Here is a 16,768-nt window from a genome sequence, read left to right as displayed (position 1 = left end):
CTATTTTTTTCACTAGGAGCTGATCTGCAGGACCCAGGAGCGGCTAGTACACAGGTACCGAGCTGTGGACCATGTAACTGTTGGATGTTGCTGGATGTTGGATTCTACTTATGTAATATTATTAACCTATAAACAAATATATATAAACAATCCGCGCTGAGTTCTGTAGTTTTATGACCCCTAAGTCCCTCCCCCCCAAAAAAAGGCTATGAGTGTTTGCACCTTTTATGTGGCTTTAAAAACTATTTAAAAATAAATTTGTGTACGTTTAAAATAGCTCCGCCATGGAGCACAACATTGTCCAAATAACAAGAGGTTACCGCTATCCATAGCAAGTTACGTGAGCAATCACATGACCATGACGTCACGCAAGGTCCTGCAGAGGCAGAGAACCGAGAGCTATACAACAGCGCTTAGTCGCTGTTAGTAGTGGGTGAGCACAGGGCTGGTTGCCGCCGGCCGGGGCACTGCCTGGAGCCCGCTCATGGGAAAGCGGAAGAAGAAATAAACTCCACTAGCTGCATTCTTCCACATTTGGACTTGTATTAAGATTGACTAAAGGGAACTGAGGACCTTACCGTTTATACTGCACCAGGTAAAAATCTAAAGTTCTTCTAACGGACAGTTTACATCGCTCAGAACCTCTTTTGTTATTTGGACAATGTTGTGCTCCATGGCGGAGCTATTTTAAACTTACACAAATTTATTTTTAAATAGTTTTAAAGCCATATAAAAAGTGCAAACACTCATAGCCTTTTTTTTTTTTTTTTTGGAGGGACATAGGGGTCATAAAACTACAGAACCCAGCACGGATTGTTTATATATATATTTGTTTATAGCTACTAATACAGAAGGGTGGCACTGTATTTGTATCCGCTGCAGGATTCAGAGTTACTGAAGCGCTACTGGTGTGTTTAATTTTATTAATATTATTAACCTATTCTAGTGTAGCATAGCGCCTACTACGTGTCTTGGGGGACACTCGCTTGGCACGGGGTTAACGCACTCAGGCACGGTTTTCTTATAAAACACAGTCTCTATGTTTATTTCACATCAGCATAAACCACATCCTCAGAACTTGGTAACCGCTTGAACACCGTCTGTACATATTCAACTTCACCACAGTTTGTCTCTGACCCCGGTCAGCATAAGACACGGACCTCGTCCGTTACCTGCTGGCGACCTTCACAGGTTCCTGGACACCTCTTGGCCTCAGAGGTGCCCCATACACAATGTCTCTCCCTTCTAAGCCCGGTTAGCATAACACGGGTCACCTTTCCGTTACCTGTTGGTGCCGCACAGGTTTCTCAGATTCTCAGGTTTCTCAGATACCTCTCCTCCACAGAGGTATCCTTCAGACGTTTCTCACTCTGACCCCGGTCAGTTCAACACGGATCTCAATCCGTTCCACACACTGGCGTCTGCTAGGTCCAGAGCCCTGCCATGTGCTCTTCACGAATCCTATACTCCAGGACTTCCAACACAGGCTTCCAGGACCTTCCAGCATAGACCATTCAGGTCCACACTCCAAGACCAAAACATGAACATGTGACCCACACCCTGGTCACATTATATACCCTTAACCACTCCCCTGGATGGGAGTGTGTGGATATGTGGCTAGTTTGTCCCGCCCATCTCACAAAACTAGCCTAGTAAGTCTCCCTTACAACTACACCATACATAAACACACTATTGAGGGACTACAGGTCCCAGAACAACAATATTGCATCAGACTTACCATGCAGACTCCCTCTGCGACACATATCGGCCATTCACAACACTGCCGGACTTTGTCTCATCGGAATTATGCCTCCAAGCGCATCTTGCAGCGCACACACAGCACCCCCTGGCTGTACCATTGGTCACTACACCACACTAGATATAGGTCATCAATATCAATACTATAAAAGCTATTTTAAAGGATTTGCATCATATTGGAGATTCATGATCTATATGCAGGATATGAGATAAATGTCTGATTTCTGGGATTCTCCACAACAGATGAGCAGCCCTGATTCCCTACCTCCCAAACCCTGTGTATATGCCACGTTCACAGATTCCATATTTGATCAGTGTTTTATATCGGTATGTGTAAGCCAAAATCAGAAGCGTGTGATAAATACAGAAGTGGTGTTTCTATTACACTTTTCCTCTTTGTTCCACTGCTGGTTTTGGCTTACATATACTGATGTCAGATTGCTGATTAACACCACCAATACTTCTTTTTACTGACCTGCAATGTAATAGACTAGCATACCCCGACTGGTGACAATCCTGTAGCTGTCAGCTGTACACTATAGCTGACAACGTACTGCATGAGCCACGATCAGTGTTGGCAAAGACTTAAACCCCTTAGGCTACTTTCACACAAGCGTCGTGCACTGCACGTCGCAATGCGACGTTGCGGCGCACCGACGCATACTGTGGAAGCGCCGCACAACGGGACAGCGGATGCTGTTTTTCAACGCATCCGCTGCCCCATTGTGAGGTGCGGGGAGGTGGGGGCGGAGTTCCGGCCGCGCATGCGCGGTCGGAAAAGACGGTAACGACGCACCAAAAAACTTTACATGCAACGTTTTTTGGTGGCGACAGTCCGCCACAACATGACGCAACCGTCGCACGACGGTTGCGACGTGTGGCAAAGCGTCGCTAATGTTAGTCAATGGAGAAAAAACGCATCCTGCAAGCAATTTTGCAGGATGCGTTTTTTCTCCAAAACGACGCATTGCGACGTGCAATGCACGACGCTAGTGTGAAAGTAGCCTTAAATACTGCTGTCAAGATTGACTTTATCTAGATGGTTAGCAGAGTGTGTGGGCTTCCTCCTTAAGGTACCGTCACACTGAACGATATCGCTAGCGATTTGTGACGTTGCAGCATCCTGGCTAGCAATATCGTTGAGTTTGACACGCAGCAGCGATCAGGATCCTGCTGTGATGTCGTTGGTCGCTGCAGAAAGTCCAGCACTTTATTTCGTCGCTGGACTCCCTGCAGACATCACTGAATCGGCGTGTGTGATGCCGATTCAGCGATGTCTTCACTGGTAACCAGGGTAAACATCGGGTTACTAAGCGCAGGGCCGCGCTTAGTAACCCGATGTTTACCCTGGTTACCATCGTAAAAGTAAAAAAACAAACACTACATACTTACCTTCCGCTGTCTGTCCCCGGCGCTGTGCTTCTCTGCACTGGCTGTGAGCGCCGGCCAGCCGGAAAGCACAGCGGTGACGTCACCGCTCTGCTTTCCGGCCGCTGTGCTCAGTCAGTGCAGGAAAGCACAGCGCCGGGGGACAGACACCGGAAGGTAAGTATGTAGTGTTTTTTTTTTTTTTTACTTTTACGATGGTAACCAGGGTAAACATCGGGTTATTAAACGCGGCCCTGCGCTTAGGAACCCGATGTTTACCCTGGTTACCGGCATCGTTGGTCGCTGGAGAGCTGTCTGTGTGACAGCTCTCCAGCGACCAAACAGCAATGCTGCAGCGATCGACATCGTTGTCGGTATTGCTGCAGCGTCGCTGAGTGTGAAGGTACCTTTAATCTCATTGGCACTTTGATATCTTGATCGTGTGGTCCTGATGTTTGCCATGGCAATTCACAGGCAAATAATGGCTTTAAGGTACCGTTACACTAAACGATTTACCAACGATCACGACCAGCGATACGACCTGGCCGTGATCGTTGGTAAGTCGTTGTGTGGTCGCTGGGGAGCTGTCACACAGACCGCTCTCTCCAGCGACCAACGATCCGGAGAACGACTTCGGCATCGTTGAAACTGTCTTCAATGATGCCGAAGTCCCCGGGTAACCAGGGTAAACATCGGGTTACTACGTGCAGGGCCGCGCTTAGTAACCTGATATTTAACCTAGTTACCATTGTAAAAGTTAAAAAAACAAACAAACTACATACTCACATTCTGATGTCTGTCACGTCCCCCAGTGTCCACAGGGTTAAAACTGCTTTCGGCAGGAGCGCTGCTAATGCACGCACTGCTGCCGAGAGCTCCCCTCCACTGACTGTCAGTGCCGGCCGTAAAGCAGAGCACAGCGGTGACGTCACCGCTGTTACTGCCGGCGCTGACAGTCAGTGGAGGGAAGCTCTCGGCAGCAGCGCGTGCATTAGCAGCGCTCCTGCCAAAAGCCGTTTTAACCCTGTGGATGCCGGGGGACGTGACAGACATCAGAATGTGAGTATGTAGTGTTTTTTTTTGTTTTTTTTTAACTTTTACAATGGTAACCAGGGTAAATATCGGGTTACTAAGCGCGGCCCTGCGCTTAGTAACCCAATATTTACCCTGGTTACAAGTGAACACATCACTGGAGCGACCAAAAAAAGGTCTTGATCATTCCCCAGCGACCAACGATCTCCCAGCAGGGGCCTGATCATTGGTCGCTGTCACACATAACGAGATCGTTAGCGGGATCGTTGCTACGTCACAAAAAGCGTGACGTTGCAACGATATCCTTAACGATATCGTTATGTGTGAAGGTACCTTTAAAGTTTACCAGCTGTAGTGGCATGTTTATTAATAAAAAATAAATGCAAATCAAAATTTAGGTGGTAAAAGGAAACTTTCATTCAAGTCATGCCACTTTGCATTAATTCCTGAAAAGTACCTGAAGGGTTAACTAATTACCCGAAAGCAATTTTGAGGGTATGTGCACACGTTGCAGATTTCCTGCGGATCCGCAGCGTTTTTTGTGGTGCAGAAACGCTGCAGATCCGCAAGTGATTTACAGTATAATGTAAATCAATGTGGAAAAAACCCGCTGTGCTAACGGTGCGGAAAATTCAGTGCAGAAACGCTGCAGATTAAAAGAAGGAGCATGTCACTTCTTTTTTGCGGATCTGCAGCGTTTTTGTACCCATTCCATTATAGAAATCCACAGGGGTAAAAAACGCAGCAAATCCGCACAAAAAACACGACAAATCCGCACCTGCGTTTTCTGCCAAGAGATGCAGAATCCGCACCAGAAATTCCTATGCCTAATCCGCAATGTGTGCACATAGCCTGAATACGATGAGGGGTGCGGTTTTTAAAATTGTTTCACTTTTGGGGGTTTCCAATATGTAGGACTCCTAAGGTCACTTCAAAACTGAACAGGTCTCTTTGGCTATGTGCACACATTGCGGATTAGGCTTAGGAATTTCTGGTGCGGATTCTGTCTCTCCTGGCAGAAAACGCACCTGTGGATTTGTCGCGTTTTTTGTGTGGTTCCGCAGTGTTTTTTGTGCGTTTTTGCTATGGTTTTCTTGCGGATTTGCTGTGTTTTTTACCCCTGCGGTTTTCTATAATGGAATGGGTACAAAAACGCTGCAGATTCACAAAAAAGGAGTGATATGCTACTTCTTTTAAACTGCAACGTTTCCGCAGCGGATTTTCCGCGAAGTGTGCACAGCATTTTTTTTCTCATTGATTTACATTGTACTGTAAATCCGTTGCGGATCTGCAGCGTTTCTGCACTGCAAAAAAACGCTGCGGATCCGCAGAGAATCTGCAACGTGTGCACGTAGCCTCAAACAAAATAAAATTTGTAAGTTTCCTTGGAAAAAAAAAAAAGAAATTGCTGCAACATTTTTAAACTTTCTAAAATGCTAACAAAATAAAAGAACATTTTACAAATGGCGCTGATGTAAAGCAGACACGAAGGAAATGTTATTTATTAATGTTTGTGTGGTATGACTATCTAGATTAACCCCTTCATACTGCAGACCATTTTTGTTTTTGCGTTTTGTTTTTTGCTTCCCAGAGTCATAGCTTTTTTATATTTTTCTGTCAATATGTTGTACTTTTGAACAACACCAATGGTTTCACCATATTTTGTACTAGAAAACAGGAAAGAAATTCCAAATGCGGTGAAATTGCATAAAAAGTGCAGGTCCACAATGTTTTGATTTTTACAAGTTTGGATTATTATTTTTTTTATACAGATAACAATCTTTACAATAGTTTGGGTTAATATAATCTTTACAAAGCTATATGTCAATATTATTCATGGAACTGAAAAGTAAAATATTGATTCCCAACAACTGTCCGGTTAGAATATTGTAGAGGATACCATATATTTTCACAAAGTCAGTATTTACGCATGAAAGGGGAAATCTATAAATAAAAAAAGATAAATCCATATAAACGCCTTAGTTACTGTGGAGTGGATGTATTGCAATTCAATCTTCTAACATGCAAGAGGAAGTTCTCTTACTGCAGAATTCCAATTATAATCTGATTTAGGATTTCATTTTCTGTCAGTTTTCTTTGATGTTGTTCCTGACAATAACACGGTGCTGGAGTCTTTTGTAAAAACAATGAGACAAAAGCCTTGTTCCCATAGGAAAACCTGTTTCCACATCTGTACCAGGAAAAGGGAAACGTCTTGTGGAACTTAGCTGATACTTTGTGATGCACGTAGCTGCAGTATTACATTGTACGGGATGCGATACACACTATATACATACACGCAGAGCACCTTATGCGTATTGTGGCCTCCTGATTCTCTGCCAACCAGTGGTGTCAGAAGAAAGGAGGGTCAGACATGTTTTTAGGCCCCTTTCACACATCAGTTTTTTGCCATCAGTCACTATCCGTTGGCTCGATGAATCCGTCACAGATTGTGAAAAAAACTGATGCGACGGATCCATCACAGATTGTGAAAAACTGCTGCGACGGTTCCGTTTTTTCGACGGATCTGACTAGCGGGGCTGGCTAAAGGATCCTAAAAAAATTGCAGCATGCGTCTCCGCCATCCGTCATTTGACGGATCCAGCGCCCATAGGCTTCCATTCTAGCAAACGACGGATGGCGACTGATCCGTCGTTGTCCTTTTTTTGTCGACAGAGACTAAAAAATTACTTTATCCATTGTCTCTGGCCGCCAGACAAACAATTTTCGACAGATCCGGCAAGCGGCTGATGAAACGTGAGGCCATCCGTTGCTAATACAAGTCTGTGAGAAAAAAAAACAGATCCAGCTGCATCAGTCACTGGATCAGTTTTTTTCAAAACTCGATGGATTGCGACTGATGGCAAAAAACTGATGTGTGAAAGAGGCCTTAGGCTACTTTCCCACATCAGGTTGTCGCTGTCGGGCTCAATCTGGTTAATTTCAAAAAACCGGATCCAGTTTTTTTCCCCATAGACTTGTATTAGTGCCGATAACCTTGCGTTTCGTCTGTTTTTCGCCGGATCCGGAAAATCTGCCGTTTCCAGTTTCTGGAAAAAACGTCCATAGCAACGTTTTTACGGTGCTTCCGGCTGTTTGCTTGAATGAAAGCCTATGGGAGCTGAAAGGTGCCGGATCCAAAAATTGACGGATTCCGGCGCCGGATTCCGGATTTTTAAACTGAGCATGCTCCAAATTTTTTTTAATTCAATAATCTAGATAGGCTAGCCGGATCCGTCGAAAAAACGGATCCGTCGCATCAGTTTTTCACAATCTGCGCCGGATCCGGTTTTTCCAACATTCGCCGGATTGTGCCTGATGCAAAAAACCTGATGTGTGAAAGTAGCCAGACAAGCAACAAAATTTGTCTGGCTTTGGCTTTCTCCTCTCTCCCTATTACAGACACATGCAAATTGCCTCTTCAGAGAAAAAGAGGACTTAAACTCTATAGCGCCACCTGTTGGAAGTAGCGATCCTACAAGTCACAATCAACTCTTTAACTAGTCGTGCAATATGACTTAGGATAAAAGCCAAATCAGTTTCTCAATTCGCAGACACGGTGTTCCGGGCTGTTGTTACAGACACAGGTAGGCTCGGCAGAGACCGCATGTTTTTTGGGGGGGTTGGGAGGAATAGCGGTCAGATAAACAGGCTTTTGGCTTTTTTAAGATATGTAGCCAATTTTAGGTTGAAAAGATAACTTAAAATGTAGTAAAACTATATCTCAGACTTTATTTTCTCTGTAAGAAACAAACCAGGCTAAAGTACATCATCATATGGAAGGACAGATCAAGTTGGAACAAGGCTTGGTGTTTGCTTTCCATTGTTTTTCGCTCCCCAAGCTTTCCTTGCCACCCACTACTACGAGAAAATATGATTCTGTATTTTCCTTTTAGCATCCTACAAACAGCTAAGGACCGTCTTCTCCTTTGAAACACAGCACTCCTGGATATGTATGTTTGCAATCCTGTTGAATGATTTGGTTATATGTGTCGTTGTTCCTGTGCACAACATCCTAATAGCACAAATTACTGCCTTCTCAACCAGCACGATGGCTGCGTGCAGTTTATATGTTGTCCTTGTGTTTCCGTGGGTTTCCTTACACACTTCAAAGACCACCTTATAGAGAATTTAGATTGTGAGCCCCAATGGGGACAGTGATTACAATATCTGTATGGTGCTGCAGGGTATGTGGATGCTGTGCGAGTGGGCATACTAAATAAATAACTACGACTGCCTTCCTGATGAATATCTTTTACAGTTCTGTATGGTCGTTTGCATCCTGTTTTGCTTGAATGGTGTTTAGTTACCCGCTCTAATAGGAAAACGGTTTAACATCCTGTTCCTGTTCTTTTTCAGATCTGCACCCTGCTTTTCTCTGCCCTCTACCTCATCTCCTACATGATTATCACCAAGTTCAAGAAACATGCTGATTTCACCACTGGTGAGTGACAGTCTCATGGTATCAGTGCAAAACTGAGTCTAGTTGCTGTACCTGTGCAGAGAAATAAGGCTGACAATACATATTATCTATTAACATGTTCGGGTCTAATATAATACAGTCTTCAAAGTACATACACTGCTCAAAAAAATACATGGAACAGTAAAATCCCACATCCTAGGTATCACTGAATGAAATATTCCAGTTGTAGATCTTTATTCATTACATAGTGGAATGTGTTGAGTACAATAAAACCTGAAAATGATCAACGTAAATCACAACTAATATCCCACGGAGGTCTGGAGTTGGAATGATGCTAAAAATCAAAGTGGAAAATTAAGTTACAGTCTGATCCAATTCAGTGGAAATGCCTCAAGACAAGGAAATGATGCTCAGTAGTGTGTGTGGCCTCCATGTGCCTGTATGACCTCCCTACAACGCCTGGGCATGCTCCTGATAAGACAGATGGTCTCCTGAGGGATCTCCTCCCAGACCTGGAGTAAAGCATCCGCCAACTCCTGGACAGTCTGTGGTGCAACGTGACGTTTGTGGATGGTGCGAGACATGATGTCCCAGATGTGTTCAATCGGATTCAGGTCTGGGGAACGGGCGGGCCAGTCCATAGATTCAATGCCTTCATCTTGCAGGAACTGCTGACATACTCCAGCCACATGAGGTCTAGCATTGTCCTGCAGTAGGAGGAACCCAGGGCCAACCGCACCAGCATATGGTCTCACAAGGGGTCTGAGGATCTCATCTCGGTACCTAATGGCAGTCAGGCTACCTCTGGCAAGCACATGGAGGGCTGTGCCGCCCTCCAAAGAAATGCCACCCCACACCATTACTCACCCACTGCCATGCCGATCACGCTGAAGGATGTTGCAGGCAGCAGATCGCTCTCCACTCTGTCACGTCTGTCACATGTGCTCAGTGTGAACCTGCTTTCATCTGTGAAGAGCACAGGGCGCCAGTGGCAAATTTGCCTATCCTGGTGTTCTGTGGCAAATGCCAAGCGTCCTGCACGGTGTTGGGCTGTGAGCAACCCCCATCTTTGGACATCGGGCACTCAGACCATCCTCATGGAGTCGGTTTCTAACCAATTGTGCAGACACATGCACATTTGTGGCCTGCTGGAGGTCCTTTTTCTGGGCTCTGGCAGTGCTCCTCCTGTTCCTCCTTGCAAAAAGGCTGAGGTAGCGGTCCTCCTGCTGGGTTGTTTCCCTCCTACAGCCCCCTCCACGTCTCCTGGTGTACTGGCCTGTCTCCTGGTAGCGCCCCCAGCCTCTGGGCACTACGCGGACAGACACAGCAAACCACCTTGCCACAGCTTGCACTGGTGTGCCATCCTGGATGAGCTAGGTAAAAATTGTATTCATTTGTTACACACATTTGAAACTCTGGCCCGCAGGGTGAGTGTATTTGCCCACAATGGGAGAGGTGAGTTTTTTTTTTTTTTTAATGTTGAGCTTTTATACTGTATGGAGGACTATGAGGACATATTATACTCTGTGGGGCTCATTATACTTTGGTGATCAAGGTTGGGGAATCCTACTGAGATGGGGGTCACCATACTTTGCTGAGAGGGGTTACAATAGAGTCATCATACTATGCATGTGGAGGGTAACGTGGGGGTATCTACGGTGTTTGGTGGGCACTTTTATTGGCATCATACTTTAAATGTATTATTCAAGGTTTTTGTTCTGTATTACATATTTAAATTAAACCATTAGGCTGTATGCTTTTACTCTTGCATAACATTATATTATTCCAGTATGCCCTATTGTGATTCGGTGTTTATTTTATTCTAAGATCTATAAAAATAGAACATACCGTATAAATCAAGATTTTCAGCCCCTTTTTTTATGCTAAAAGTGCCCCTCTCGGCTTATACTCGAGTCATTGTCCCAGGGGTCGGCGGGGGAGCGGCAGGAGTGGCAGCTGTCACATCATACTCGCCTGCTCCCAGTGCGGTCTCTGCACGTCCCTGCTTTTCTGATGGTCTCTGGCGCCTGCAGCTCTTCCTGTGTTCAGCGGTCACGTTATACCGCTCATTAAAGTAATGAATATGGACACGCCTCCACTCCCATAGGCATGGCGCGCATATTCCTTACTTTCATTAGCGGTACCATGTGACCGCTGAACACCGGAACAAGCTGCTGGCGTGCGCCGGTGAAGCAGGGACTTGCAGAGATACGTCAGGAGGGGGTGAGTATGACGGGGGAGTGTGAGCCATGTGATATTTACCTGTCCCTGTTCCACCGCCGCGCTATGCCTTCCGCGTCCTCTGACTGTGACGTTCAGGTCAGAGGGCGTGATGACGTGTTTAGTGCGCGCCCTCTGCCTGAACAGTCACTGCAGAGAGCCGGAAGACACAGCCGCAGTGGAACGGGGACAGGTGGATATCGCAAGTGCTGGGGGCCTGAGCCAGCGGCGACACCTGCACCTGGCCCCCATTGCGCGCCGGTGTCCCCGCTTGGTCAGGACATCGGCACTCGGCGCCCATGGAGCATCTTATGGAGCCATCAACCTTTATGGAACAGCATATGGGGCATATTATGCTATGGAACATCTTATGGGGCCATCATTAACCTTTGTGCAGCATTATAAGGGGCATATTATTCTATGGAGCCATTATTAACCTTTGTGCAGCATTATATGGGGCGTATTTTGTATGGGGCGCCTTATGGGCCCATCATGAACTGTATGGAGCATTATATGGGGCGTATTTTGTATAGAGCATTATATGGGGCCCATCATGAACTGTATGGAGCATTATATGGGGCTCCTGATTCAATATGGATATTCAAAAACACTTAACCTACTGATGTCTCTATTAATTTTACTTTTATTGGTATCTATTTTTATTTTAGTTTTTTGTGGCAAAATTAGTGGTCTTGGCTTATTTTCGGGACGGCTTATTCTCGAGTATATACGGTACTTTGTTTGTGGGACAATCTGTTTTTGAAAAGTTTGTTTTCATTTGAAAAGGTTCATTGTTATATTTGATGATATAGAAAAATGTCCTCAATTGTAGACTTTTTTTTTTAAATAAATATCAAGGTTGGCACGCGACTTTTTATCCCAAGTTTTTAATTTTGTCCCTCTGTGTATTTGAGTTTGACTTATTGCAGTCCAGTAATATTAGTTGTGTTCTTCAATCTGAGACTCTTCTACCTTCAGTTGTAATGCGGAGCTCCACTTGGAGCTGGATATTGTTTTGCTCAGCATTTCTTATTATAGATCAGCAGTGAGTCAGATCTTACAGCGCGAATGTCATGTAACTATAGAGTACGGTATATTACATGTAGACACAATAACATCTGCATTATCGACATGACAATGTACAGAAATCTAGCCCTTTATAGATCCTCCTTCACAATTGCATTTAATCCGTAATGTCAATGTACTGGATGTGAAACATTTTCCATTTTTTTGTAATTGGTCAAACGGACAGTATTTACAGTAGTTGCCGTTATGTCTGTGCTCTGTTAGTCACTTGGACTGCTCTACATTATTAACATGTTTATGGAAGTGGGTTTCACTCTAAATAGATGCACTAAAGTGGACTGAAATTAAAAAAAATCCATCCCATTACCAGAGACATACTGTATTTCACAATGTTGTTTCAGCCTCACCAGGAAACATCTGCCTCATGGAGAGCACCGACCTTTCGAAAGTAACCTTCAGCTGTGCCTATGACTATCAGTGCTTCGTTATGGTTAATCAGTGCTTTTTGCTCTCTTACAGTTGATCTCGAAGATGCTGCCGTTAACAGAATTGCGTAAGTGGTTTTTTTTTTTTTTTTTACTCTTTAATGAAGAGTTTTACAATAATGCTTAATATGTAATGTTTGCTCTGATCAAATATTTACCAAAGTGTCTTCTGTTGTTTAAAGAATGTCTGCCCTTTCTAGAGAAGTGTGCGTGACAAGTTTTTTTGTTTGTTTTAGCATGACTCTCAATAACCTATTTGGCGCAGCGTTATTCTAATGCTGGAGGCATATCTGTGCGTGTATATAATATATATTTCATTTTTCAGACCATAAGAAAGAATGACCTGTGTGTTGGAGGGCAGTTATCAGAAACTTGAGTCACCAAACAAATATACTAAACTGCTAAGGCTAGCGCGCTGCCAGCACGGCAACCTGGACTAGTACTAAACATAATAAAATATAGATAATCCTTTTCTTACAAATGCCAGATAGAAGTGATCACCAAGAATATCTATTTGTGGATTTTCACATTTATGACATCCTACAGCTGCAGGTGAGAACAGGACCTTGGGAAGGATGATGGCTGTTTCACTCTGTACAGATAGATATATATCAAAAATATATTTTTATTCACTTATATAAAATCGAGTACTCTATATATACTCGAGTATAAGCCGAGGCACCTAATTTTGCCAGGAAAAACTGGGAAAACGTATTGACTCGAGTATAAGTCGGGTATGCATTGTCCCCTCATCCCTTTCCTGGTATGCATGACTCCTCATTCCTTTCCTTGTATGCACGGCCTCCTCATCCCCGTCCTGGTATGCACGGCCTCCTCATCCCCGTCCTGGTATGCACGGTCTCCTCATCCCCGTCCTGGTATGCACGGCCTCCTCATCCCCGTCCTGGTATGCACGGCCTCCTCATCCCCGTCCTGGTATGCACGGCCTCCTCATCCCCGTCCTGGTATGCACGGCCTTCTCATCCCCGTCCTGGTATGCACGGCCTTCTCATCCCCGTCCTGGTATGCACGGCTCCCATCAAAAATCATTGCCAAAAAAACCCCATCCTACTTACACTTCCTGCGCTCCCTTGCAGCGTCTGAGTCTTGTTCTGATGCAGCTGATTTATGCTTGTAAGCAGCGCATGGCAGTGATGTCAGAGCAGAGCTGCCAGAATACTCCCTGCTCTCCACGCCAGGACTATGTGCGTGGAGGCCAGTGAGTATCCATTGCTTTTAAGTAGCGCGCACAGTGTCAGTCGCAGCCGCTGTGCGGTCACGTGTCCCCGCTACTTAAGGCAATGAATATTCACCTCTCTCCACGCCTATGCGAGTAGAGAGAGGTGAATATTCATTTCTCCTAAGTAATGGGTATGCATGACTGCCCGGCCACTGCTAGAAGAGAAAAGCACAATAGTTTGACAATAAATGGCTTCACCCAACCATTAACCGTGAATGCAGAAAAAGTTTTGGTGTTATCATTCATATTCTCTGAAAAAAGGCCAAGAAAGCAAAAATTCTGCCGGGGTATGTAAACTTTTGAGCACAATGTATCTCATAAATGACTGTACGGAGTGAAGTGGCTGTCCTCCTTCACAATGTCCTATTCTCACCTGCAGCTATAAGGATGTCATAAATGTGAGAATCCATGAGGATTTAAAGGGAACCTTTCAGGTCCCCTGTGCCCCCAGAACCACCAGCAGTTGTCCGCATATATAACACCCTGCCTAACATTCCTTCTGTTACATTACACACACAAATAGATCTTTAGAAAAAACATTTTTAAAGTTGGTTTATGATATGTAAATGAGGGCTTTGACTAGTCGAGGAGGCAATGGTTTCTCCAGGCTGGTCAGCCCACTAAGCATGTTATCACGCCTCAGTTAGCATGATAACATAAGGGTACCGTCACACTAAAACGACGCTGCAGCGATACGACAACGATGCCGATCGCTGCAGCGTCGCTGTTTGGTCGCTGGAGAGCTGTCACACAGACAGCTCTCCAGCGACCAACGATCCCGAAGTCCCCGGTAACCAGGGTAAACATCGGGTTACTAAGCGCAGGGCCGCGCTTAGTAACCTGATGTTTACCCTGGTTACCAGCGTAAACGTAAAAAAAAACAAACACTACATACTTACATTCCTGTCGCGTCCCTCGGCGCTGTCCTTCTCTGCACTGACAGTGAGCGCCGGACAGCCGGAAAGCGGAGCAGTGACGTCACCGCTGTGCTTTACAGCTGGCCGGCGCTCACCAGTCAGTGCGGGAAGCTGAAGGCGAGGGACATGACCAGACACCGGGAATGTAAGTATGTAGTGTTTTTTTTTTTTTTTTTTTACATTTGCACTGGTAACCAGGGTAAATATCGGGTTACTAAGCGCGGCCCTGCGCTTAGTAACCCGATGTTTACCCTGGTTACCAGTGAAGACATCGCTGAGTCACACACGCCAATTCAGCGATGTCAGCGGGAGATCCAGCGACGAAATAAAGTTTCAAACGATCTGCTACGACGTACGATTCTCAGCGGGGTCCCTGATCGCAGTAGCGTGTCAGACACAGCAAGATCGTAAGGATATCGCTGGAACGTCACGGATCGTGCCGTCCTAGCGACCAAAGTGCCACTGTGTGACGGTACCCTAACTTACAAACGCTGGCATCATCGTTATCACTATACTTGCATCACGTATGCGTGTGGCTTCTTCCCCTCTCATCATTTGCCCTCTGAAGCTGGGTGTAGGTATGCCGGCTTCAGAGAGGCACATGATTGGATGTCTCTCTTCTGATCATGTGCTTATGCGCCTCTATGAAGCCAGCACGCGTCCATCCGTCTTCAGAGGATCAATGATGAGAGGGGAAGAGGTCGCATGCATGCTCTATGTAAGTATGGCGCTAGCGATGACACCGACGCTAGTAAAATATGCCCACAGGGGCCTGATAACATGTTTATTGGGCCGACTAGTCTGAGGACACTAACTCCCCCAAACTAGTCAAAGCCGTCACTTACATATCATGAAAGGACTTTAGAAACACTTTTTCTAAAGATCTAATTTATATGGGTATAGTCAGGGTGGATTTGATTTAAATCTAACTGATTTAACCCCTTAATGACCGCCAATACGTCTTTTAACTGACCTGAGATATAAGAGAATAGCCTCCCCATACAGATGACAATCCAGCAGCTGTCGGCTGTACACTATAGCTGACAACTTGCTGTACCAGCCACGATCAGTATTTGCACCATCTAAATCTGTTTAACCCCTTAGATGCTGCTGTCAATAGTGACTACATCATTATAAATGGTTAACAGTGTGTGGGGGCTTCTTCTTTGTCACAATTTGTGCCCTCAGATCATGATTTTGTTGTCTTGATGTTTGCCATGGCAATTCATGACCAAATAGTGGCCTTAGAGTCTGACGGCTGTAGTAATCTGTTTAGAAGTTAGCAACATTTAGGTGGTAAAAATACACATTTTCATTTCTGTCATACCACTTTGCATTAATTCCTGTAAAGCACCTGAAGGGTTAATAAACTACCTGACAGCAGTTTTCAATATGTTTAGGGGTGCTGTTTTTAAAATGGTATCACGTTTGTGGGTTTCCCAATATATGGGACCCCTAAAGTCACTTCAAACATGGATAAGTCCCTAAAAAAATAAATTTTGTAAATTTCTTTGAAAAAATGAAAAATTGTTGCTACATTTTTAAACCTCCTAAAATGCTAACAAAATAAAATAACATTTTACAAATGGTGCTGATGTAAAGCAGACATGTGTGAAATGTTATTTATTAATGGTTTGCTGTTGTATGACTATCTGGATTAAAGGGATAATCATTCAAATTTAGAAAATTGCTAATTTTTTAACATTTTTCTAAAATTTTTGATATTTTTTATAAATAAACACAAAAAATGTTGAACAAAATTTACCATTATCATAAAGTATAATGTGTCACGAAAAAACAATCTCAAAATCACTGGGATTTGTTGAAGTGTTGCAGAGTTATTACCACATAAAGTGACACTGGTCAGATTTCAAAAATTTGGCTCGGTCACTAAGGGGTTAAATCACGATTTAAATCACTAGTCAGTAAGGCTTGATTTAAATCAGTGATTTAAATCAAAGTTTCTACCTAACTGAATTTGACTCCGCAGAGGTCCCAGCCTCTTCTTCACGGCAAAAATGTTACAACATGAACAGAGTTGAGAAAAAGACCTTAATCCTATTGTTCTACAAACCTATGAATACAGAATCAACCCCTTCAGTGCCAAGTCCAAGAAGTTAGACAATATGTTTCTGATTGTTTGGAGTGGAATAAATCTGCACAACACAAGAAGAATGTGAATCTAAGTGTGAGGAGGAGGATGACTCATCTTTATCACCGCACTTGTCATGATGTTGCCTCATTCAATAGCTACAGTATTTGGTTTTTAATGTTTCTGTAAGGATTGGGAAGAAGAGGT

General features: G+C 44.4%; 1 protein-coding gene across 1 annotated transcript in view; it reads left to right on the top strand.

Moving 5' to 3' along the window:
• The window catches only part of LMBR1L (limb development membrane protein 1 like), a 68,477-nt gene that overhangs the window by 25,097 nt on the left and 26,612 nt on the right, over window positions 1–16,768 (top strand). Inside the window, exons 2-3 of the mRNA XM_069758351.1 lie at window positions 8,518–8,602; window positions 12,347–12,380. Coding sequence (XP_069614452.1) covers window positions 8,518–8,602; window positions 12,347–12,380 — 119 coding nt within the window. The remainder of the gene's footprint in view (window positions 1–8,517; window positions 8,603–12,346; window positions 12,381–16,768) is intronic.

This window comes from Ranitomeya imitator, chromosome 3 (genome assembly GCF_032444005.1).
Source record: "Ranitomeya imitator isolate aRanImi1 chromosome 3, aRanImi1.pri, whole genome shotgun sequence".
NCBI classification, from domain to species: domain Eukaryota; kingdom Metazoa; phylum Chordata; class Amphibia; order Anura; family Dendrobatidae; genus Ranitomeya; species Ranitomeya imitator.
Note: the sequence above shows the minus strand (reverse complement) of the source record. Positions and strands in the feature narration are given on the sequence as shown.